Source organism: Protomyctophum bolini (assembly GCF_963924005.1).
Source record: "Protomyctophum bolini genome assembly, chromosome: 20".
Taxonomy (NCBI): Eukaryota; Metazoa; Chordata; class Actinopteri; order Myctophiformes; family Myctophidae; genus Protomyctophum; species Protomyctophum bolini.
Window position 1 is genome coordinate 18,587,444 of NC_137881.1, and position 23,193 is coordinate 18,610,636.

Here is a 23,193-nt window from a genome sequence, read left to right on the forward strand (position 1 = left end):
ACACCAGCCGTGGACTGAGCAGTGTTGATTTCAGTCAGTCTTTTGAATTAAATTCTATTTAGTTTTTGTCATATTTTAGTCATCTGAAAGACTTTAGTTGTAGTTGATGAAATACGTACCATAAGATTTTAGTCGACTAGATCTACAGTTGATTTAGTGGACAAAACATGATCGTCGTAATGCCTGATTTTATACTTGGTTGCATGCTGAAAATAGCAGATCTAGTAGTGTAGTAGTGTATTTTCAGAGCACAACCAAACATAAAATGACTACGGTAGTCTTTTAGTTCTACTGGATCTCTTATCCATTAGTCCCTCCCTAACATTTTAGTCTAGTTTTTATTTGTTGACGAAATTGTCAGCAGTATATTTAGACTAAGCTATGATAGCTTAGTTTTTATTGAGTTGTTATTTAAGTTTTCGTGAGTGAAGAAAGGTAGTCGACAAACATTTTTCCTCATAGTTTTAGTCGATGAAATTAACACTGGGACTGAGGCAGTTCAAAATGTCACTGATTCAAATTCCAATTCTCTCTCTCTCTCTCAAAAGGTTGAATTCATTTCCCATCACTGACATTTCGTCAATAAACCAAAATTGCTTTTCTAATAGCTGTGTAGAATTAAGGTTTTACTGGATTCTACTAAGATTCTAAGCTCATAATGATAGTAATGGATGGTTGTGAATTTAGACATTGTTTGCGATGTTGCAATGGTCTTTCCTCATAATAAGGAACATGCTCTCTGAGAATGGTGGGCTCAATCCAACACCCCAAACATCACCGGCCTCACTATCGTCCCAACATGTGTTCCCGTGACTGGGAGACTCCAGAGTCCAGGAGGTACCCATCTAAATGATGGATTATTGGGAAAACAAAAGGACCTTTATGGCTCTGTGACTCTGAGAATATAAGTAGACTTGCCAAGCCATGAGGCCCATAGGGCAGGAGCCTATCTCCTGTTTCTGTAGCGTGAGGCAGCTTGATGTACAAGTACACCCCCTGGACATGACACTAGTATGTTGCAGGGATTTACCCCCAATCCAACCCTTGATGCTGAGTGTCAAGCAGGGAGGCACTGGGTCCCTTTTTTAAAGTCTTTGGTATGACCCGGCCAGGGATCGAACCCCGACCTCCCAGTCGCAGGGCGGACACTCTAACCACAAGGGCGCTGAGCTGAACTCTGAGAATATACAAGAACAAAATGTTTGTACACTCTCTGAGATGAATTAACTGAGGGATTTACAGCGTAGGTTGGGGATCCCAGAGATAAAGATCTAATCAAATGGGTCCGTGGCTTAATGCATATATCAAACTGGGGGTCCTTGAAATGAAAAGGGTTGAACACCAGTGCGCTGGATATATATACCGGTATATATGTATGTATGTATGTATCTATTCTCCAGTGCAGTGGTTTTCAACCAGTGGTCCGAGGGGGACCATCAGTGGTACTGGTCCTTGAGGGGGTTCCAGATGGTCCCCAGCTAAATGATGGAGATTTGGTAACCATATGGACCCTCATAGATCCATAACTCTTGACAGTAAAATTAAACCAAATGGGCGGGTCTCATTTTACACTCTCAAGAGTTATTAAAATTATTGTTAAACATCTGCACTAGAAGAATTGTTGTTTTGATCGTTTGCCTGTCATCTCTCTTGTGATGACATCAAAACAGCATGGAAATGTGTACATATTCTTTAGTTTGGGGTTAGGCTAAATCTCATCAAATGGTGGTCCGTGGCTCAAATGCGGAATAAATAATGGTTTTCACATTCTTACCTGCCTCCGTCTCTGTCCCAGGTGGGCCATACGGTGCCGTGGGTGTGGACCTGGCATTCGAGGCCATGCTGTGTCAGATTTTCGGGGAGGACTTCATTGGGAGTTTCAAGAAGAGGCGCCCGGCGGCCTGGGTGGACCTCACCATCGCCTTCGAGGCCCGCAAGCGCACGGCCACGCCTGGCCGGGCCAACGCCCTCAACATCTCCCTGCCTTTCTCCTTCATAGACTACTACAAGAGGCACAGAGGACAGAGTGTTGAGACTGCGCTGAGGAGGAGCAAGTCAGTGTGTGTGTGTGTGTGTGTGTGCGTGTGTTTGTGCGCCAGTGTGTGTGCCTTTACCAAAATGTGTGACACATTGTGAGGCAAGCTTGTAGAACTGCTTTTTTCCAGTGGGAGACACTGGCGTGCAAGTATTTCCCCGCAGGAATTTCCTTTGTGTCACACTAGAAACTCACTTCTACATATCCAAAAAGCATGTTGTAATAAAACAACCATGGTTGCATGAGTAACCATGAAGTAGTTTACTTCATTGAAACCATGTTTATTGTTTGTCAGCATGAACATAGTGAAGTGGTCATCCCAGGGGATGCTGCGCTTGACACAGGAGGCCATGAACGAGCTCTTCCAGCCCACCATCAGCAACATCGTCAAACACATCGGTGAGAGGCACGCACACTCAAAACAGGTGTCACGTATCCATGATAGCAGGCTTTGCATGACACGGCGGCACGCCTTTGCACACTTAATAATAATAACACGAAATAATATTCTCCTCTCCTTTCCATAGAGGAGCTGATGGCCAAGCCAGAGGTGCAGGGTGTGCGTTTCCTCTTCCTGGTCGGGGGTTTTGCGGAGTCGCCGATGTTGCAGAGAGTGGTCCAGAATGCACTGGGGCGGAAGTGCCGCATCATCATCCCTCAGGACGTGGGTTTGACCATCCTGAAGGGCGCCGTGCTATTTGGATTGGACCCCACCGTGGTGAGGACACTAGATTTGATTTGATAGTTTACCTGGTATCATAACTGCTTGGCAGCCTAGTGGTTCCCAACCCTTTTAGGAAAGCTTTTCATCCTACCAGGATGTTAATGCATCTGGTCAATGTAATTCTAATGGTCTCTAAACAGGTCTAAAAGGGTCCCAGAGCGACCAAGAGTGGGGCTTTGAGAGATAGTGTGGTCTGGTGTCCTTGATGCTGCACCGTCACATCTTCTGTGCCCAATCCTCCTCAGGTGCGCGTGCGTCGCTGCCCTCTCACCTACGGCGTGGGCGTGCTGAACCGCTTCGTGGAAGGCCGTCACCCCCGCGACAAGCTCCTCATCAAGGACGGCCGCGAGTGGTGCACCGACATCCTGGACCGCTTCGTCTCCGTCGACCAGTCGGTGGCCCTCGGCGAGGTCGTGAGGCGAAGCTACACGCCGGCCCGCGTGGGCCAGCGGAAGATCATCATCAACATCTACTGCGTCACCAGCGACGACGTGGTGTACATCTCCGACCCCGGGGTGAGGAAGTGCGGGACGATAACGCTGGACCTGCCCGAGCCGCTGCCGGTTCCCGGGGGAGCAGCGGGAGGAGGAGGAGCGGGATCAGGCGTGGAGAGGAGGGAGATCCGAGCCACCATGCAGTTCGGCGACACGGAGATCAAGGTCACGGCCGTGGACGTGATGTCCAGCCGCTCGGTCCGGGCCTCAATAGATTTCCTGTCCAACTGAGGGGGGGGGGGGACTCACAGCCTATAGGAGGAAGTGCACCACAGGACATTTAAGGGAGAGAAAGAAACTCTATACTGTATCTGATCTCACCATTTGATCTAAACATGATCAAACGTACTGGAAAGGATACATTGGGATCAGGGTGTTTGTCTGGTTTATGAATGGGATACCTTCTTTCCAGCAGGAATAATCCTCTCCAAAGAGATACCGTTCACATTTCCAATATGATTCCATCTCTAGAGTAGTGCAGGCTGAATGAACTGTAGTTTCCCACGTGACTGAGAATGTGCAACCAGCACAGAAGAGGTACCACTCCAATCTGAGACAAATTATTTTGTAGGCCTATTAGTCTAAACAAAAAAAGAAATGCTTGCCTCACAGTCAAATGCTGTTCCAGGGACTTTTCCAAGAGGAACTTTGTCAAGCCTGATATACATTAGGGACAGACTTCAACACACATACACAGGGATCCAAACATCTGTCTTCCATCATTTCACTGTGGCTAGCAGAGATCTGGGCTTTGGAAAGTCTCTGACATCCTGCCTGATCTAATATACATAGTTTATGGCTATTTATACTACATTGGGGTAAAAGTCCCTCGTGCTCAAACACAGCCTTTACCCTCAGTTGATGACAGGTTTTAAGAGTTATCATCCACCACCGTGACCATCCCTGAATTTAACTTTGTGATTGATTCTGATACTACCTGGATTACAGCGTCGTTCCTCAGTGCTGACATTTATGGATTTTGCTGGGCCCTAGTGGCCAAAAAGGACTTTAGTGCCAGATGACAAAGCTACAGGACATAGTATAAACTCGAGCCAACATCCCCCAATAGGGGTTTTACTAGACAGACTATGGAATCATATAAAATTAATGTATGCACTAGTCTTATTACATGCCTTATTAGTCTTATAGTATGTACACGGTTACCTTCAGGTGTGGTTAAGATGGGGTTTACTCACACTAGGAGAAGTCATTAAGTTAGACAAAATTGTCAATAACAGAGACATTCGCTTGACTTCAACGTATGGTGTCAACGATCTGTGGCACTTATATTGTCCTATGTGACAAACCTCAGCAGGTATTGGGAGGCAGCATAGTTCTTGTTAAGAGGCTGTATTTTAAATGCTGAGAAATAAGGAACTGAAGTGAAACTTCGGTGTCCTTAATCCATGTACTGTACCACTGTATCCAACTTGTGCCTATATTCTTGTTTATACTGTAATAAACTGCTTATGTTACACACATTACATTCTGCAGTTGTGAGAAGCCTGCATACACAAGTGTACTGTACTTGAGCCAGCTTGACGTGGCCCAATGAATTAAATCGTTTCCCTGTAGACTTGAGTTCTGGGACACTAAATAACAATTCCCAGTATTGAATTAGCAGATGCTTGCAGTATTGTTTTATAATCATCATCACTCTGAACATTGCAATGCTATGCTGCGAAACACAGACTCATAATTTGATATTACGAAGATCAGTTTTCATTCGAGTTTGGTACCCGTAGCCAGTTGCATGTTCATCTTCACTTTTAAAATGCATGTTCAGAACACCGACAAAAACAGTAGACATCACCGTTTCTGCTGTGGATTTATTGATGAGAACGGTCCAATAAATAGTTCCACACAGAATGACCTGGTCCAACTGCTCAACAACCTGACCAATAACAACGTTCAGAACTGCTCTAATCAAAAAACCAATCAGTGCTTCAGCTTTTTCCACAAGTTATAAAATGACTCACACGATGCATCTTCTTGGGACTCCAAAATACAGTATGATAGCTGGGGTGATGGTAGGGGATGGGAGTGCGTCTGTGTATTTATGTGGTTTCAAGCATTCTCAAATACAGTGGAGGGAACTTGCAATGGTGCTTCTGATTACATCTCCATAGGATGCTACATCCAATTCGTAGGGCTTCAAACAGAGCTACAAAACCAGTGACTGACATATCTGCACATTACAGAGGCTAAATATGCTGAAATGATAAGCGACTGCCCAAGTCAGTAACAAAAAAGGGACAAATAAGCACATAATGTTTCTAAGAAAATCCATCAAAGCGTTTCTTCAAACTGTTACATGCCCACTCCCTCATCTTGCTTGTACGAGTGTGTTCCCTACACCTCCCGTCCCAAATGTGTTGTTCACCCCAGTGACCCTCACTCACCTGCCATTAAAACTCCAGTGCAGGTACCAGATGGCTCAACCTGCACTGGGGTTGTTAATGCCAGTTTAAAACATGGAGGTCCTTTTAGTGAGCGTGGGGCCTCCCGCGGCCTCTTCCTCGGCCACCTCCGGGGGGCCCGTCCATGGAGCTCCGGGGGTTCTTGATGGTCTCGTCCACAGAGAGGATGAGGCAGGCCGCCTCGGAAGCCGCCGTCAGGGCGTTGATGCGGATGATGGACGGCTCCCAGACGCACGCTACGTAGTTGTCGGTGATGTCCTCGTTGTTGATGTCTACTCCGTACCACATACCACCCTGGACACGGATAGAGAGAGAGATGGTCGACATTAACCACTGAAGCCGTATTTTATATCTCTTCGTACGAGACTGCTGAAATAGCCCATCTAAAGATCGGAAAATGCTGGAAAATGTTCACCAAATGATATGCCAAAAATAAGGACAGTAGATAGAAAGTGTTTAAACACACTGTCTTTGGGCTCACTGTTCACGCCAACACTCTAGAATCTTGTGCATTAACCATAGCATACTACTGGGGCAAACATGCAGTGAAAATAGCAACTCGACCTGTGGTGAGCTTGCCGTAGATTTAGTGCAGAGCCCTGGGGGACTGAGTTAAAGTAGTACAGCATATTTAGTTTAATTGTTGATTAATGCAATGGCTATATGTTGTCCAAGTACGAGGAATTAAATACCAACATTGTAAGAGATTTAAACTGCGAGATGTCCTGATAAATGTTTGTTTCTCAAAAAGACTGAAATCATTCCGTTCTTCTCACTTGAGCATGCTTGGCACGGAGCTTGTTGAGTATGTTGGTGGCGTCAAAGCCAGCATTGTCACACAGCTGCCTGGGGATGATCTCGAGGGCCTTGGCGTATGCTCCTATCAGCAGCTGCTGCTTGCCGGGGATGGTCCTGGAGTAGTCCCTCAGGTATTTGGACAGCTCCATCTCTATGGCGCCTCCACCTGCCACGATGGAGTCATTCTGCAAACAGGGACAGTTCATGTTCAAGGTTCAGGCAATACAAGCAAAAAATTTAAAATTAAGAAAAAATGCATGAGTTGTGTTGGAAACCGGGCTCCTCAAAATAAAATGAGTCTATTCTGCACTGCTGAAACAGGTTCAGACATTTGGAGGAGCCTGGGATAGAACACTTGGTGGGACACCTGGCCTCAATGTCACTTTAAACATGCATGTAAACTATGCTTTTTACTAAGGGCTGCAATAATTGTTTGCTGGTTAGATGTGGCTGACTTTAGTCACTCTTCAGAAATGGCGTCATAAAATAATTATTCGAACACAGTAACACACACAGAGCATGTTGTGATAAGGCGTCAACCAACCTTGATGGCTCTGCGTACGATCATGATGGCGTCGTGCAGTGAACGCTCCGTCTCCTCCATGAACTGTTCTGCTCCGCCCCTCAGGATAATGGTGCACGTCTTGGCCTTAGGACAGCCCTTAAAGAAGTTGTACCTGAGGACAGAAACATGACACAAGCGTTAAACTCAATTAGACTTGGGAGAGGGCAAAGGAAGAGAAGGGGATGGACACCACACACACAAACACACACCCACCTCTCGCCTCCAACCTGGACCTCCTCAAAGAGTGCACAGTGTCCCAGCACGTCATCTGTCATGGCTCCTACTGACGTCTGAATGGAGCCTCCGCAGGCCTGGAGGAGACATTGCACACAACATACTTCAATCACCTGAACATTAAGCAGTGTAGCTGAACAGGCTACAAGAATGTCTGTCTGTGTGTGTGTGTGTGTCTCTCTCCGTCTGTGTGTGTCCGTCCTACCATCATGGTCCTCTTCAGGTCCTCCTCCTGTACCCTGCCAGCACAGAATAGATCCCTGTCGGCAAAATACTGGGTGGCCACGTCTCCGATGGGAAGCTTAGATAAAACGACTTTGGCCCCAGACTTGTAGATCTTCTCCAGTTTGTCGTACAGGATGTTCCACTCTGCATCTACGATGGCCTGATAGTCCTGGACACAAGGGTTGGACAGGAACAAAGGAAAGCATTCAGGACGGGACATTTTAACAACTTAAGACATGAAATTGACAGCGGAAATAGCCTATCTACGTGTTGCAATGCAATGCTTTGTGAGACTAGCATGGCAGAATTAATTTAAAGTAATCAAAGGATCTCATACTGCACACACAATAAAATAATTACCAAAGAAATGGCCATCAGCAAAGTTACCTGTGTGTATCTGTACGAGGTGTGTTATGTCTGTGTGAGGTGTGTAAAGCTGTGTGAGGTGTGTTATGTCTGTGTGAACCTGTGTTAGTCTGTAAAGCTGTGAGCTGGACCAACAGAGGTGTTTGTACCAGGTTAGCATGCATGCATGCTTGCTTGTTCCTGTACACTTGAGGTCTCACCTCGACTGTCTTGACGCGGACCTCTGCGTTGTCCTTCTCAGCCTTGAGCTCCAGCTCCACATTGAGCAGGGCAATCTTTAGGTTCTCGTAGCGCTTGGGCTGCATCTCAAAGCCAGCGTAGGAGAAGGTCTTCTTGAACGCCACCCCGTCCACCAGCTGGGAATCCTGGAGGACAAATAATGACAATGTGAGGAAAAGCCCTACTAAAGTGTACTAAACTTTAACAGTTATCGGACATGACACGTTTGGAGCTTGTAGAGATCAGCTATTGAACGTCAACACGAATGTGTTCATGAACGATTGTTCATTGGACGTGTTCAGGGACAACACTGTCTGAATTAATATGCTAAGAGACCGTTTAATGTTAAAGCAGCAATTCAACCTATTTTAATGAATACAATTTCATTTTAACCAATCTGTATTATGATAAAGAGTATGTTTAACATATCTGCAAGATTCTGCAGCACTGGTTGGATATAGTCTCTCTAATCTTCCATTGAGTGGTAGACATTTGGTTTCTCATGCAGGAGAGGTTCGAACATGAATGTTATAGATTACTGCTTTATAAATATAGTTCTGTGATCCTGTACTGTAGACAGACCTCCAAAGCTCCACCTTGGACCTTCTTGATTCCGATCATCTTCAGGGGCATCAGCTCGTCCAGCGACATGACAGCATCGACCACCATCTTGGAGAAGAACTCTTTCTGACCGGCGATCAGCTTTGAGTTCATGGCGGTGGATGCGCATTTAACCAGCAGCTGTCTCTGCTCTCTGAACAGACAGAGAGACATTTGTTATTGTTGTCACTGTACCATAGTTACTATTGTTGTTATCCATTATTTGTGTATAATTAATCTAATGAATCTCTCTCTCATTCTCTCTGTTCCCCCAACATGGTCATGTTGGCACGTTTGATCAGGGTGAGAAAGGTTGGCAGTGACGTATTCTATGTATGAAGTGTTGAAGTGATTTGGCACTATAATAAAAATGAATTGAAATTGATTAGGCAAATTATTTAAATAAGTTGTGTTGTGCCAAAGGCTTGGCAGTATTAAAAGTGTGACTTATATTTATATCATAAATCGGTTATTTTCACTGTCCAAGTATAAATAAAGGTTTACAGTGGCGACGTAAAGTAGTTATGGCGGAGTGGGTGCACAACAGTAGACAGACACTCACTCTTTGTCATTGTTCTTGATGGTGACGGCGATCTCCTTGATCCTGTTGACGGCCAAGTTAGTGGCAGTACGGAACGCTCTGATGATGGTCTGAGGATGAAGGCCGTCCTCCACGTAGCACTTCAACTGCTTCAGGAACTCTGCAGCCAGGAGGGTGACAGAGGTGGTGCCATCTCCAACCTGGAAATGGGAGAACGGGGAAGGCAGATAGGGGTTATATATGGAGGACTGCTACCCCAACATTCTGGAGGCATGGGAATACCAAACGACTCGCCCCTTTACCAACTCACCACCACGAAATGTTTTAATGTAGTTAACAGTTAATTTAGTATCTCCCTCCCTCTCTGAAATTATCTTGTATACATATTTATTTGATTGTATAGTAGTCGATCTCTATACTATGTTAATTTAGGACCTTCTAGCAGTTAATTTCGTTAAAACACATTTCTTCCATGTAGCCCATGTTTTGTAATGGCATCATCATGCCATTATGCCTGTGGATATACAGAGTGAACTTAATGATAAAATTAATATGATAATACCTTTTATATAATCACCAACATGAATTATTTACAGTTAGGTAGAGTAGTGGTGCGAGATGGAAAAGGGGCGACCGTACCAGTTACCAGGCATGTCAGGCGAGTGACAGTGAGTATTGGCTCCGAGTGTGCTAGTGAAATCAGGTCAGAAGTGACTGCAATACCTCTCAGACACAATCAGGATATAAATGGAATCAACACAGTGTCTCACCTCAGCGTCCTGGGAGCGAGCGATGTCCACCAGGGTCTTGGCAGCAGGATGGACCACATCCAACAGCTTCAGGATGGTGGCGCCATCATTGGAGATGGTGGCCTTACCTACACATAGAACTTATTCATTATACTGCACCACAACATGCATGCAAATTAATAATCTAAACTCATAACAATCTTTTTTTTATATGATTTGTAATACTGTGCCTTTTCCATTTATTTCAACTATTTGATCAAATAGATTTTTGTCTGTACCCTGGTTTGATCAACTGTGACATTTCAGGATGTCTAATTTATCTGTCCTACTGACCACCAAGAAATCCACACTTTAGTTTACTTGCTAGTGTTCTGTTTGGGAACTCATCCTTTAAGCATTTATTGGCAATGCATATCCAAGTTAATAAACTCCCATAGATAGCCGAAAATCACAAGTCTTTTCATTTTTTTCAAACATGGTGACTTCTAGAAGTGGCCCAAACTGCTGGCTTACATTGTGGAATTATGTGCATGCAGGTATTATATTGTCAGAATATGTCCTCTCAGCCTCACCCCTGCCATCCACCATGAGCTTGTCCATCCCTCTGGGCCCCAGGGTGGTCCTGACAGCCTCAGCAATGACCTGGAATTCAATATTTAATAAAGTACAATAAATAGAAGACATCAAGTCCCACAAAAGACTTCTCACCCAACAGGTAAAAAAGGGTGAAGGGGTACAAAATCCTCCCAGCAGGCACAAGCAGGCAGAGGAACAGCATATGTTTGTATGTACTTAAACCATGCATCTAAGTGACAAAATGAATCTGATTTTCATGTAGGGGTGCAACAGTTAATTGTTTAAAATAATAATACATTTCCCCTCAATGATAACAAAGTGGAAATAGCCTATCTACAAGCTCAGTGTGTTTTCACATGTGTTATTTTTGCACAACAACGTTGAATGATGAATGTATAAAATCCAAAACATGCTTCACGATTATTTGATTAATCCAAAAAGTAAAAATCGATGGTTGCAGACCAATTTTCATGTTATTAGTTAATATACACACACTGTCATTGAGGTGACCCACTGAACAACACAAACCCACTGAACAACACAAACGATTTTTCCGACCTGGCAGGCATTGATGTTGCTGATGAGCTGGGGAATGCCCTGGGACGTATCAGTCCCATCCTTCAACAGGATAATTGGTGCGTTCTGCTGGGGAGACAGGCCATGGGTTCGTTAGAACAAAGAGGATAGAAGATCCAAGGAAACCAGGAGAAACTGAAAGCTTTTCGCACAATTCAAGGCATAAAACGTGGTTTTGATTCCAATATAGATAATAACACCAAACGAAAATAGTGAGTCGTTTCATCATGTTGTAGTTATGGTTGGTACTAGAGATCATAATCATAGCATTTACACCACTGTGGTGAGTGTGTACAACTGCAGTATGGTCACTCTAGTTTGAGGGGTCAGGGTGATGCTTTTGTTTGCGAAAAGCAGTTTTTATGCCATGTCATTCAAAGACAGTCGCCCAATCGAACCAAATCAATGCAGTGTCAGTGATCAGCTCAGTTAGGTTACTAATGCGCTCCATCATAATCATAATTATGCTAGTAACATCCTCTCACGTTACTAATACTTGCACCTTCTCCATCCTGTCTGTAGTCGATGGATGCTAATATTGCTTGTTGTGCATCATCATCGTCAAGGCAGAATATTGTCTAAATTAATTTAAACAAGCCAATAGCTCCATTTTAGCTAGATCACCAACAGGTGACAGCCAGTGGACAGAACGTTGAAGCCAGCATGTATCATAATGATGCAAGTAGTTCAGAACGTAAATGCATCATCAATCTATTGTATGAGTTGCTATGGTTGACAGCTCGCAAGACAAAGCCGGGTTCCTGATGCTTTCATTTCTAGCAGTACAACTATACGTTTCTACTCTAGTGGGAACCATAACAAATGAGGCATCTTTATTTTATTTTATTACAATGATGATTTCATCCAAACGGCCCTGGTTGGTTTAAGTTGCTGTGTAAATGCATCATGCTGGATGCTACATCGTATACGCCCATAGCTGGGGATGCTAACACGAACAAGTTACACTACTTCAAATGTAATTATCGTTTAAATAAAAATGTTGATTTCCTACGAATGTCTACGGATGTGATGACATTTGTGTATAAGATAGACAAACATATGTATTGATAACGAAGAGGATGAAGATGGATTATGTAGCATGAATGCTACATTACTCACCATCATCTTTGCAGTTCCTTCGAGAAGCTTTCTACCGGCATCCAATCCCACAATGCTTTGCGCTAGAGGCACGTTCAAGAACCTCAAATCTATTTTCACTGCGCAGTGCGCTGTGCTCTGAACCGATATGATTATTATGATTCCATTAGGGTTTTACATTACAGCAGCAACGTTTGAAAAGGACAACATTTGAGAAATTCATGGTGAAGACATATTGTTAAATATAAAATGGGATTGGTATTCTTCACACATTTATTAAAGTTGATTTATTACAAATTAATGGAATTAAATACTCAGTCCTTTATGTTATTTTAAACGCATAATTACTTTCACAGTGCTTTTCTTTTTTTTTCTTTCTTTAAAACATTTTGAATTCCAGACCACTGTCAAAAACAAAATATGAAAACATTTCCATACGATTGATTGATTGATAGTTTGCAGAATTACAGTACATTTCAAGCACAACTCAATACATGAACTGTGAACGACACCATAAAGCACAAGTGGAGCGGTGTTCTGGTAGTCAGTGGTAGATAATGGTTAATTGCCATCGTGCCTTGTTGGTTGCAGTCTATATATAATAACTCTAGGCCTATATAGTATAACTCAATGATTTCACCCATGTGAAAACTGAAAACAGATACCTCCCCATATGTATGTGAAAAGCTGTGACGCGAGGTTACACTGCGTTTCAAGGTTTTGATCGAGTATTGTATTGTATGACCACTAGGTGGAGCTACTGTATTAAATAAAGAATGTGTCCAAGAGCAATAGATATCTGACAGCCATGTCCATGTCTGTCTGACTGACTGACTGACGTGTATTTAGCTAGCAGGTAGGAATGTACACTAGGCCTATACATTTTGAAGTCTGAGAGATCAGTGAAGTGACCATCCCTTCTGGAGTATAGCCTATAGGCGTTGTATTTACCTTTGTTTATACTCTGATTAATTGAAAATGGTGGACCCTGTTGTAAATAACTTGTAATGCTTTATCATGGATAGTCATAGTCCACAAAGTAACCATTTTTTATTGACTTCTGCTTTCGTTTGAAGTGTACCCATTCTGCATACTGTAAAATAAAAACTTCAATCAATCAATCAATACAACCCTATTCTATGTCTGTCTCAGGTGCTGTCAATGCTTGAGTCAGGACAAAAGGACATCCTGTACACTGTCTACACTTAATGTAAAATGAATGAATTAATAAAATAAAATAAAACGTTTTGGTCCAACTGACCTTCATCCGATCTCTGGTGATGAGACATCGAACAGTGTAATTGATGTTATGTTTACAGATGTTGTTGCCTCATAGTCATATAGCCTACAGTATGTTTTGATCCAGGGCCTCTGTCCCAGCCACCCCAAGTGCAAGGCCTCGTGGTTCTCTGGGCAGACTCATGATACTTTGCCCTTTATAAGCGGACAGGTTGGCCAAGACTCCTGGATGTCAGAGGCCCCTGAGCACCAAGGATTAATCACAAACAAATCTGTTGGATTTTTGGGCTAATTTACAGCATGGTGGTGATTTCTATACAGACCACAGATGATCAATAGTAGCCTGGTAAACCCCTCCCCCTTGAACTAATTTCATATTTCATATTCTGAAAATTGGGTTTACCAGGCCTAGATAAAAACAATAAAAGCCAAACTCTTCAAGAAGTTTGAATTATATTTAATATTTATTGTCATGTTAAAGTAGTATTTGTAGAGCATGTTGCAATACACTTCCAATGTTTTGGTCTTTTCAGAATCCAGAACCACATTTCACCATATTAATGATGAATAGTCAAATGTTAATGGCTAATAATATAGGTCTATATATGCAAAAGCAGTGTGGACTGACATGGAAACAGCTGGAAAAGAAGGCCCAGCCAGGATAGAGGACTCTGGCAAACTGTAGTCAACGGCCTATGCTCCATGAAAAGGAGCGATAGGCATAAGTAAGTAAGTAAGTAAGTAAGTAAGTATATATGCAAACACTTGTTCCGTTGTGATAAATATCACTGTGCTGCCATGGCTAGAGGGTCTCTGGTAGTTGACCCCATGCAGAGTCTAGTCTCATTGCTGAGCAGGAGATGCTTGTACTGTGATCACAGGCTGTGGAAGGGAAACATCAAAAGGTTTGACATTTATTCATCGCTAGGTGAGTAAAGTAAACCAGGTAGAGCAGGTAAGTAAGTAGAGCTTGTTTAACTGCTGTACTGTAAATCAGTGGTTTTCAACCCTTTTCATTTTAAGGTCCATTATTTATTCGGCATTTGAGCCATGGACCACCATTTGATGAGATTTAGCCCGACGGACCCAAAACGTTTAATGTTTCCTTGGATAAGATTTTGGAGAGATAACAGGCAAACGTTGATCAAAAATAAAAAAAGATCTACATTCTCTAATTGTGTACACTTAATTGTAAATTAAGTAATGCAGATGTTTAACAATAAGTTAACTCTTGAGAGCGTAGGTTACCAACTCTCCATCACTTATCTGGGGACCACCTGGAAACCCCTCAAGGACCACTGGTTGAAAACCACTGCTGTCAATCCATCACACATGTAGTTGTAGTTAGTGGTACCGTTCACCACATTGATCAAATGGGTGCTGATTTTTTTAATATATTTGTATTATTTACTCATCATGTGCTCATTCTAGATTAAACCCATTTTGGGCGGGAACCCCTTTTGGTGCATTATTTTGTAATTTAGCTATTGAAAAATAGCAGATCTACAAGCTTGTAGGTCTGCTATTTTTTTAAACTGTCAGGATTTAAGACATTTTTGGAATCGGATCTCAGGTCAAAATGCATTAAAGAACCACCTTTCTTCCGTGAGTTAGAATCTGAGGTCAGAATGGGTTAAGATTCCTTATAAATTGATAAATATGAATATTTTAGCGCCTTTACCATTTTGGGAGCTGGTGAGCAGCAGTTGACCACCTTGCAGCAATAGGAAGCGAGTGTGCCGGAGATGGCCACCAAAGCAGCCTGGATGAGAATGAACCCAGCATTGAGGTGACTGGAGCCGTCCTGTTGGGAGCAAAAACACTGTTGTGTGCTGTACAGTAGGCTGCTGTTGACCATCCTATCCAGCTATGAGATCAAGTCCAATAATACTGTGGCAAATGCCCTCACCAGGAATTGACGGCAGGTGGTGTAATCTTGACTTTGTGTGAACTGTTTCCATAAAGTCTCATTCCAGTCATAAAAGTTCCAGCAGACTGTGTTTCCTGGTTGGTGGTCGACCATAGTAACCGCACTGAAGAATGCATTTATTATGGATGCAATACAGGCCAACACCTGCATGCCCAGGCATGCCCTGAGCTGACGGAAATGAGGACATTTTTTTTATTGAATTTGATTGTTTATTGTTTGTTGTGTTTTTGTCATCCATATCATGCCAGGCATTTATGTTGTAGGTCGTCTAGGACTTACAGTAGGGACGTGGAGGTTCTTTGCTGCTATGGCGAGGCACCCAGCTATTATCACCTGTAAAAAGCACAGTTATCATCACTGTCAACAACATTTGCACGTTTCAACAGTGTAATTAATGCCAGGTCAGTTTCACTTTAACCACTTATAATCCCTAAAAGTTGTAGCCAAACTTCTATTGTCACAGAGGCAATTCGTTGACACATTGTGAGTCTGTAGATCTCTCGCTTTTGCTATTTAAAAAATGTATTAGCATCTTGTTTGTTTTTTGGGTTTTCACCTACAGAATACCCACATTATGGATCAGATTGAATGTGGTTAAACCTACTAAAGTCTGTTCATTTCCTTTGAATAAAGAGTAAAGACATTCAAAGGGGGGTGGAGGATGGTGTACCTAGAGGAGCACAACCTACAATGTAGGACAACAAAGTTGGTAAGGGATATTTGTATTGCACACATCATACTGTATGTGCGTATGGATGCACTACAGTATACAGATTACTATACTGTAAATGCCCATGGTATTTATCCGGCAATTCTTTGAACCACTACAGTGGGCAGAAACAAGAGTGGATACGGAAACGGTGTGTGCATATAGGCCTACTCACTGTATGTGCGACGTGTGCAAACTACCTGACATAATAGAGGGCTCTATATCAGATCAGGCTTGTTAACAATGCCCAAACTACAAGAAAGATGGTGGTGCATCTAGTGTCCAGTTTGGTATGGTGTCAGCTTCAAATAACAGTAGCCTAGTAGGTGTCCTAACTGACACCACCGGGGCATAAATGTCAGCTGACGTACTAGTTAATAGTTATATTGTATTTATATACGCTATCATACAGATGCAGCTTTGGCTCAGGAAGTAGAGCGACAGCCAGTGTCGAAGTGTCCTTGAGCAAGACACTGAACCCCTAATTGCTCCCGATGAGCAGGTTGGTGGCTGCCGGGTGTGTAAATGGGTGAATGTAAAGTACATTGTAAAGTGCTTTCCATGCAATGCAATCAAAATACGTTATCATCAGTAGTAATACTTGTAGTATACACGGTACAATCCTCACATGAGTTTACAACTGGCATTTGATTCCATTTGTTCACTTACAGTAGACTTACATTAATACTCAGGACTTTACAGTGTATTATTAGTACTATTATTATGCACTTACCGGCAGGTTTAGAATGCCGTAGAATACACACACTTCATCACTAGAAATGTGATTGGCAAAAGACAGCCCCACCCAGTTGATTTGATAAAAACACAGCCCAATCTGAGTGATCTAGCAAAAGACATACAAAAAAAATTACATTTGTTTGAGATTTCAAAACTTCCATGGGTCATTGTAAACACATTAGGTAGATAGTAGGTATATAGGTACCCCTAAAGCTTTGGGTTCTGCCTCCAGGAACTTCTGTTTGCGGTTGGGATTCTTCTGGAAGGTGACAGCGATGATGGGATCCTGTTGTTGAGTTCCTTGTCCAGTACACTGGGATGGGCTGCTTTCTGTCCTTATTGCTGCCTCCTCATCGTCTACAAATTCAACATGTGCATTATAATTTATAAGTTACACAGCAAAAGCCTATATGCTGGTTATTTAGAGGGCAGCCTCGTCTATAAACATCACTTTGGTATATTTTGCATACAAAATCGCAAGTCTTCCGTTTCCATCTCTGCAGCTGGAATTAATTTATTCTGAAGAACACGAGACGTCCGAGAAGCAAAATAAATAAGCCTAGAGTAGACAATCCCAGACAACTAATATGATAAAACAGGAATGTGTTTCTTACCTGCCATGTTTTCAAGATCCAGACTGTTTATTACAAGTATATATGATCGACCAACAAAGTTTACACCAACACACCCCAAACCTCTCTCACTCTCTGTTATGTTTGAAGTCAAATCCCACCCCCTTTCTGTCAGTGAAATTTGACTCAACACATTTCCTGTCGGGAACGATTTGACCTACATACCATAAACAAAAAAGTCAAACTCATTTAGACATCTGAAATATATTGTATATTCTTCACTTGTTTTTAGTATTTTAGTACCTGTATGTGCTACATTTCCAATATATATATTTTTTCCAGAATCACATTTCACCATGAACAGTCAATGTTATTAGTGTGATAAAGTGGTGATATTTATACTTTCTTTGCTTCATGGTTAAATAATTATGGCCTATATGAAAACAGTTTACAGTATAAGCTTCAAACACCAAAGCAACATAGAGCTTACATAAGGATTTACAATACTTGTTGGAAAGCATTGTTTCTGCATTGGTTGGCTATATAGATATATTTCTAAAACTGGGGCATCTTTGTCAGTCCAAGGTCCATGGAATGATCCTCAATCTTCAGCCCCATTGTGCTGCCATGGCTAGAAGGTCTCTGGTAGTTGCCCTCATGCAAGGTCTAGTTTTGCTGAGCAGGAGAGGCTTGTACTGTGATTACCGGCTGGGACAATGAAAAAGGTTTGTCATTTATTACCTCTTTGGTGGCAATACATGTGCGGGCCGTGCCCAATAAAACGGAGACATGAGATATCTAACATTGATCAAATGTACCATAATTTTTTTGTTTTGTTATATGAATATATATTATAAGTGTTTTTGCCTTTATTGATGTGGAAAATGGAGACAGACAGGAATTTGGGGGAGAGAGATGGGGATTGACATATATAGCAACGGTCCTCAGGAACGGGACTCAAACCAGCTTCGCACCGCCATGCCGCATTAGGAGCCTAGGTGACCGGACCGCTATGCCGGCCCGGGCCAAGTTGATTTTTAAAATATATTCTCTTTTGTCATGATAATGATTTACTCATGGTTCTAGAATTATGATTCATTGTAAAGCAATTCCCAATCTCACTCACTTGAAATAAATATACTGGATATAAATATTCTGTGACTACCGGTATTTAAAAGCTATGGAAAAATGAGAACAAATAAACAGACAGACAGACAGACACACACACACACACACACACACACACACACACACACACACACACACACACAAAGGGAGTAAGGGACGGACATTGCTGTTTCTTGAAATGGTTGCACCACTTAAAAAAGAAAGAAAGAAAGCTGACAGACGATGGATTATTTATGTATTTACTCTGGCAGTGAATCTGATCTATATTAGTGGATATATATTATTTTCTATCTTGAGTGCATGCATTAACTCTCTTTGTTTACCATTTTGGGGCCTGGCGAGCAGCAGTTGACCACCTTGCAGCAATAGGAAGCGAGCGTGCAGGAGATGGCCACCAAAGCAGCCTGGATGAGCATGAACCCGGCGTAGAGGTGACTGTAGCCATCCTGTCAAACAAACCTATGATTTGAATGGCCGTCCGATTGTCAACAGACATTGATGAGACAATAAGCAAATATGGTGAGATATCTTTTGAAAACCTCTCATCAAGTTGCAAGGAAGGGTATCTAAAAAATATGATAATTATAGTAAGTGGTGGACCTCACCCTAACTTGACGGCAGATGTTGAAATCTTGGCTTTGGGTTTGGGAACAGCCGACACCGACACACAGTTCCCAATCCAATGTAGTGTCGTTGTAATAAGCATCCTTGTAATAAGCATCAAAGTCCCCGCAGATTCTGAGTGGGCTAAAGACCATTATAGACCCGGAACTGATAAATGCATTTATTATGGATGCAAGACAGGCCAACACCTGCATGGCCAGACATGCCCTGAGCTGTTAGAAAATTGAGGGGACATTTTTTTACTTGATTGTTTTACAAATGTAATTGAATTTGATTGTATACGTTTGTTTCGTTTTTGTCCTCCATATCATGCAAGGCATTTATGTTGGAGGACAAGTAGGACTTACAGTAGGGAGGTGGAGGTTCTGTGCTGCTATGGCGAGGCTCCCAGCTATTATCACCTGTAAAAAGCACAGTGAAAAAAGAAAAGAAAAAAAAGAAGAAGAAAATACATTGTCAATATCAGTTTCTCTATAGCCACTTAAGCTCTATAAACTCTGTTGTACAACAAATAACTAAGCTATCTGATCTACTATGGAGGTCACAGATTGGGCTACCGATCTTCAAGCACACAAAGCGTAGAATCGATTCGTGACATGTTGAGAGGTTGTAAATCTGCAATTTTTTTTCATTTTCTTTTTTAAGATTTTGACCATTTAGAAAAAAGAAGAAAATAAATATAGGTCTATATAATTCTTACATTTTTTTGAAAGTTTACACTTATTTAAATTAAAATATGGACACCATGTTGAATGTGGTTAAACAAGCAAAATTCTGTTAATTTTTTTGTTTTACAATGGGATCAATTCGCTGCATGTGTAGGTTGCTGTCAGTCTGGGTTGAGTGGATCAGTGGATATAGAAGCAGTGTGTGACTGGGGACCCCCTGGAACCCCACTTTGATAACCACTGTCCTAACCGACACCACCTAAATGTCTCAATGGAAGAGTTCTAGCGAGACCTTCTCCAACCAGATTGGTAAAATAACATTTCATTCATTAAAATAAGCCCTGTATTGTACTGTAGCTTTACGTCCAAAGCTGAAACACTTTGTACGTTTACATAAATATGACTTAAACAAGAAAGTTGTAGCCTATATGAATGGTGCTTTTGTTTTACTTCAAGAAAGCCCCCTGCCAAGTGTGGAGAGTAATATTCACAAACATAATTAAATACATACAGCTGTCTTGTTTACCTCTTATGTCATATTTTGCTTGTATGCACTGCTATTTTATATTTAGCGTATTTTGGTTTGTTCCCTGTTCTTGTGTTTTCATCTTCTTAATTGTTGTTTGCTTGTTCTAGGCTGGTTTCATTTATGAGCAAAACAAACTTTGTCTGCTTTAGAGAATGTGCAAAAATAGGTAATTGTTATTATTATTAGTAGGCCAGCGGTAATAGTAGTTGTTTTACACAGTAAAATCCTCAGTGAGTTTTCAAATAGCATTTTGTTCTTTGTTCACTTAGTTAAATTAACACTTAAGACTTTACAGTGTATTATTATTATTATTAATGCACTTACCGGCAGGTTTAGGATGGCGAAAAATACACAGTATTCACCACCAGATATGTGATTGGCAAAAGCCAACCCACACCAGGTGCTTTGATAAAAACACAGCCCAATCTGAGTGATCTTGCAAAAGAAGACATTAGATTAGAAGACAATGACTACAGGTGGACATTTCAAAACTTCCATGGATGGATGAACAGCTGGGCGGTAGGTAGATACTAACTAGGTATAGGTACCCCTAAAGCTTTGGGTTCTGCCTCCAGGAACTTCTGTTTGCGGTTGGGGTCCTTCTGGAAGGTGACAGTGACGATGGAATCATGTTGTTGAGTCCCTTGTCCAGTACACTGGGATGGGCTGCTTTCTGTCCCTATTGCTGCTTCGTCGTCTACAAATAATTCAACATATGCATTATAATTTGCAAACGTTACACAGCAAAAGCCTATATGCTGGTAATTTACAGCACAGCCTCGTGTCTGAACATCACTTTGGTATATTTTGCATACGTCAAAACGTACATCGCAATTCTTCCGTTTGGTTTTTACCTCTCTGCAGCTGGTTTTAATTTATTCTGAAGAACATAAGCGCCTGAGAAGCAAAATACATAAACCTGGAGTAGACAATCATAGACAAATAATATGATGAAACAGGAATGTGTTTCTTACCTGCCATGGTTTCAAAATCCAGACTATTTATTACAAGATATCGAGCAACAAAGTTTACACCAACGCCCCAAAACTCTTTATCTCTCTGTTATGTTTGGAGTCAAATCCCACCCCTTTTCTGTCAGTGAAATTTGACTCAACACATTTCCTGTCCCATTATGAGGAGTCTCACACATGTGGAACGATTTGACCTTCATAACAAACAAAATTCACTCATGAAGACATCGATTTAATATTTTATATTCTTCACATGTTAATGTATTTAAATAGTAATGTTTGTGATACATTTCCATTTGCAGACTGCAGCAGCTGTTGTCTATTACAATTTTAAGGACAAAAAAGTTTACACTACGCCCCCAAACGCAGCCCCATCTCTCCCATTTTAACTAATTGAGCAGATGTAGGCTACACAGGGAAATTACATTTTCAGGTGCAGGGTTGCAGTTTGATCCCAATCAGGGGAGACTCGGGAGATACTGGAGAGTAGCATTCATCAGCTTCAAATTTATAGTGATTCAGTTCCAATAGTTTCAGATCACTTACATCTTTTAAAACAGGCGTGAAAATCCACCTTTCAAATGATCACCCCCCCCTCCCCCCATCTTTCTCCCCAACGCTGTATGTGATGTGTGATGATACTGAATTTTGTCGTTATTATTTTATGAGAAAGAAACAAATCGATTATACTTAATTGAAACAAATCAATTGATTTTGTTTCTTAATAGTTTGTTTCTATAGTTTTTGGATGATGTGCATCAACAAGTAGCACTGCAAGGCGTAAACAAAGAGATTGTGTAGTAGAGGGGAGAAGGAGGAGACCTAGACCCCCGGGGGTCTATCAAGTAGGGTTTAAGTGATTAGCATGTATGCACACAGTAGCACCTCAAGCTCCGCATGAAACTCATTCATGCGATCACAGTTGGTGGTTTTGAATGTGAAACCCGACTACATAGTGGAGTAATGCAAATGAACATGAATGGCCCTGTTGCATATCTTCTCTAGTCATTTAGAATTTTAAAAGTACCGTAATTTAAATTGTGAAATTATGTTTTCACAATTGTTTAACTCTGCATAACACTTTTGATAATGCATAACACTTTTCTACCCTATAACTGTACTCAGAAGGTTTCCTTTATTATACACATTACATTGGATGCTGGTATCCTCTCCATATCAGTTCAAAGGGCAAGATAAAAATATGTTCACATTGCAAAAAATGTAACACTAATAAATGTATGTACAATTAAAATAGAATGAAGAAAAAATACTTCAGATATTGGCAGATTTTCCATAATGCAGTCATGTTTTTAAATCTGTGGGAAGTATGTGTATATCTGATGGCCCTCTATAAATTTGGCAGGTATAGCATACTTGAAAATACTTGTATTGGCATGGGAAACATAGTAGGCTATATTTACATTGTGTGAAATCAACAAACAAAAAACAGTAGTTAAGAATATACAGCATTTCACTGTGTACTTTTTATGCTTTGCAGTCAAGTACAACTTATAAAATCAAACCAAAATAACTTAAATTTTTAAATACAAGCTGAACATTTTTGCTTTTGGAAAGTCTCTCTCCCTCTATCAACGCACGCACGCATGCACGTGTGTGCAAATAATAAGTAAATACTCAAGTAAAGTTTAGATATTCCAAAAATGTATTCAAGTTGCCAGCAATGACCTTGGGATCAGTTTGTTGTAGGCATGAAGCCACAGGCCAACTAGTCTCGAAAAGTCATCAACAAAACATGCCACATCAAATGAAAACCTGTAAAACCATCTTGTTATAACAATAAATATTTTCACATTCATGGCGTAGAAAATAATGCTAATTAATGCAAAAAAAAATGCAAAAAAAAG

General features: G+C 41.5%; 3 protein-coding genes across 5 annotated transcripts in view; 1 reads left to right on the forward strand and 2 right to left on the reverse strand.

Moving 5' to 3' along the window:
* The window catches only part of hspa12b (heat shock protein 12B), a 23,180-nt gene extending 18,446 nt beyond the window's left edge, over positions 1–4,734 (forward strand). For both annotated transcript variants that reach the window (XM_080792080.1, XM_080792081.1), the window contains 4 exons: positions 1,796–2,054; positions 2,331–2,434; positions 2,563–2,753; positions 3,005–4,734. In XM_080792080.1, coding sequence (XP_080648206.1) covers positions 1,796–2,054; positions 2,331–2,434; positions 2,563–2,753; positions 3,005–3,484 — 1,034 coding nt within the window. In that variant the 3' untranslated portion in view covers positions 3,485–4,734. The remainder of the gene's footprint in view (positions 1–1,795; positions 2,055–2,330; positions 2,435–2,562; positions 2,754–3,004) is intronic.
* Positions 4,735–5,065: 331 nt separating this feature from the next.
* Positions 5,066–12,304, reverse strand: cct7 (chaperonin containing TCP1, subunit 7 (eta)). 2 transcript variants are annotated; one of them, XM_080792083.1, is made up of 12 exons: positions 12,242–12,304; positions 11,105–11,188; positions 10,543–10,612; positions 9,992–10,098; positions 9,243–9,421; positions 8,663–8,834; positions 8,062–8,226; positions 7,476–7,664; positions 7,250–7,347; positions 7,016–7,148; positions 6,450–6,656; positions 5,066–5,967 (listed from the first exon to the last, which is right to left on the reverse strand). In XM_080792083.1, the coding sequence occupies exons 1-12, from the start codon at positions 12,245–12,247 to the stop codon at positions 5,740–5,742; spliced, it is 1,638 nt and encodes a 545-aa protein (XP_080648209.1). In that variant the 5' UTR covers positions 12,248–12,304; the 3' UTR covers positions 5,066–5,739. The 2 variants fall into 2 exon arrangements, with proteins under 2 accessions (XP_080648209.1, XP_080648208.1); XM_080792082.1 differs by having other exon boundaries at positions 11,105–11,191; positions 12,242–12,287.
* Positions 12,305–14,203: 1,899 nt separating this feature from the next.
* On the reverse strand, positions 14,204–21,537 carry LOC308335237 (uncharacterized protein). Its single transcript, XM_080792249.1, has 14 exons — positions 21,332–21,537; positions 20,906–21,054; positions 20,682–20,792; positions 19,508–19,561; positions 19,142–19,372; positions 18,860–18,995; positions 18,085–18,116; positions 17,451–17,625; positions 17,042–17,193; positions 16,832–16,942; positions 15,669–15,722; positions 15,369–15,557; positions 15,141–15,263; positions 14,204–14,341 (listed from the first exon to the last, which is right to left on the reverse strand). The coding sequence occupies exons 1-14, from the start codon at positions 21,336–21,338 to the stop codon at positions 14,303–14,305; spliced, it is 1,563 nt and encodes a 520-aa protein (XP_080648375.1). The 5' UTR covers positions 21,339–21,537; the 3' UTR covers positions 14,204–14,302.
* Positions 21,538–23,193: the final 1,656 nt, after the last annotated feature.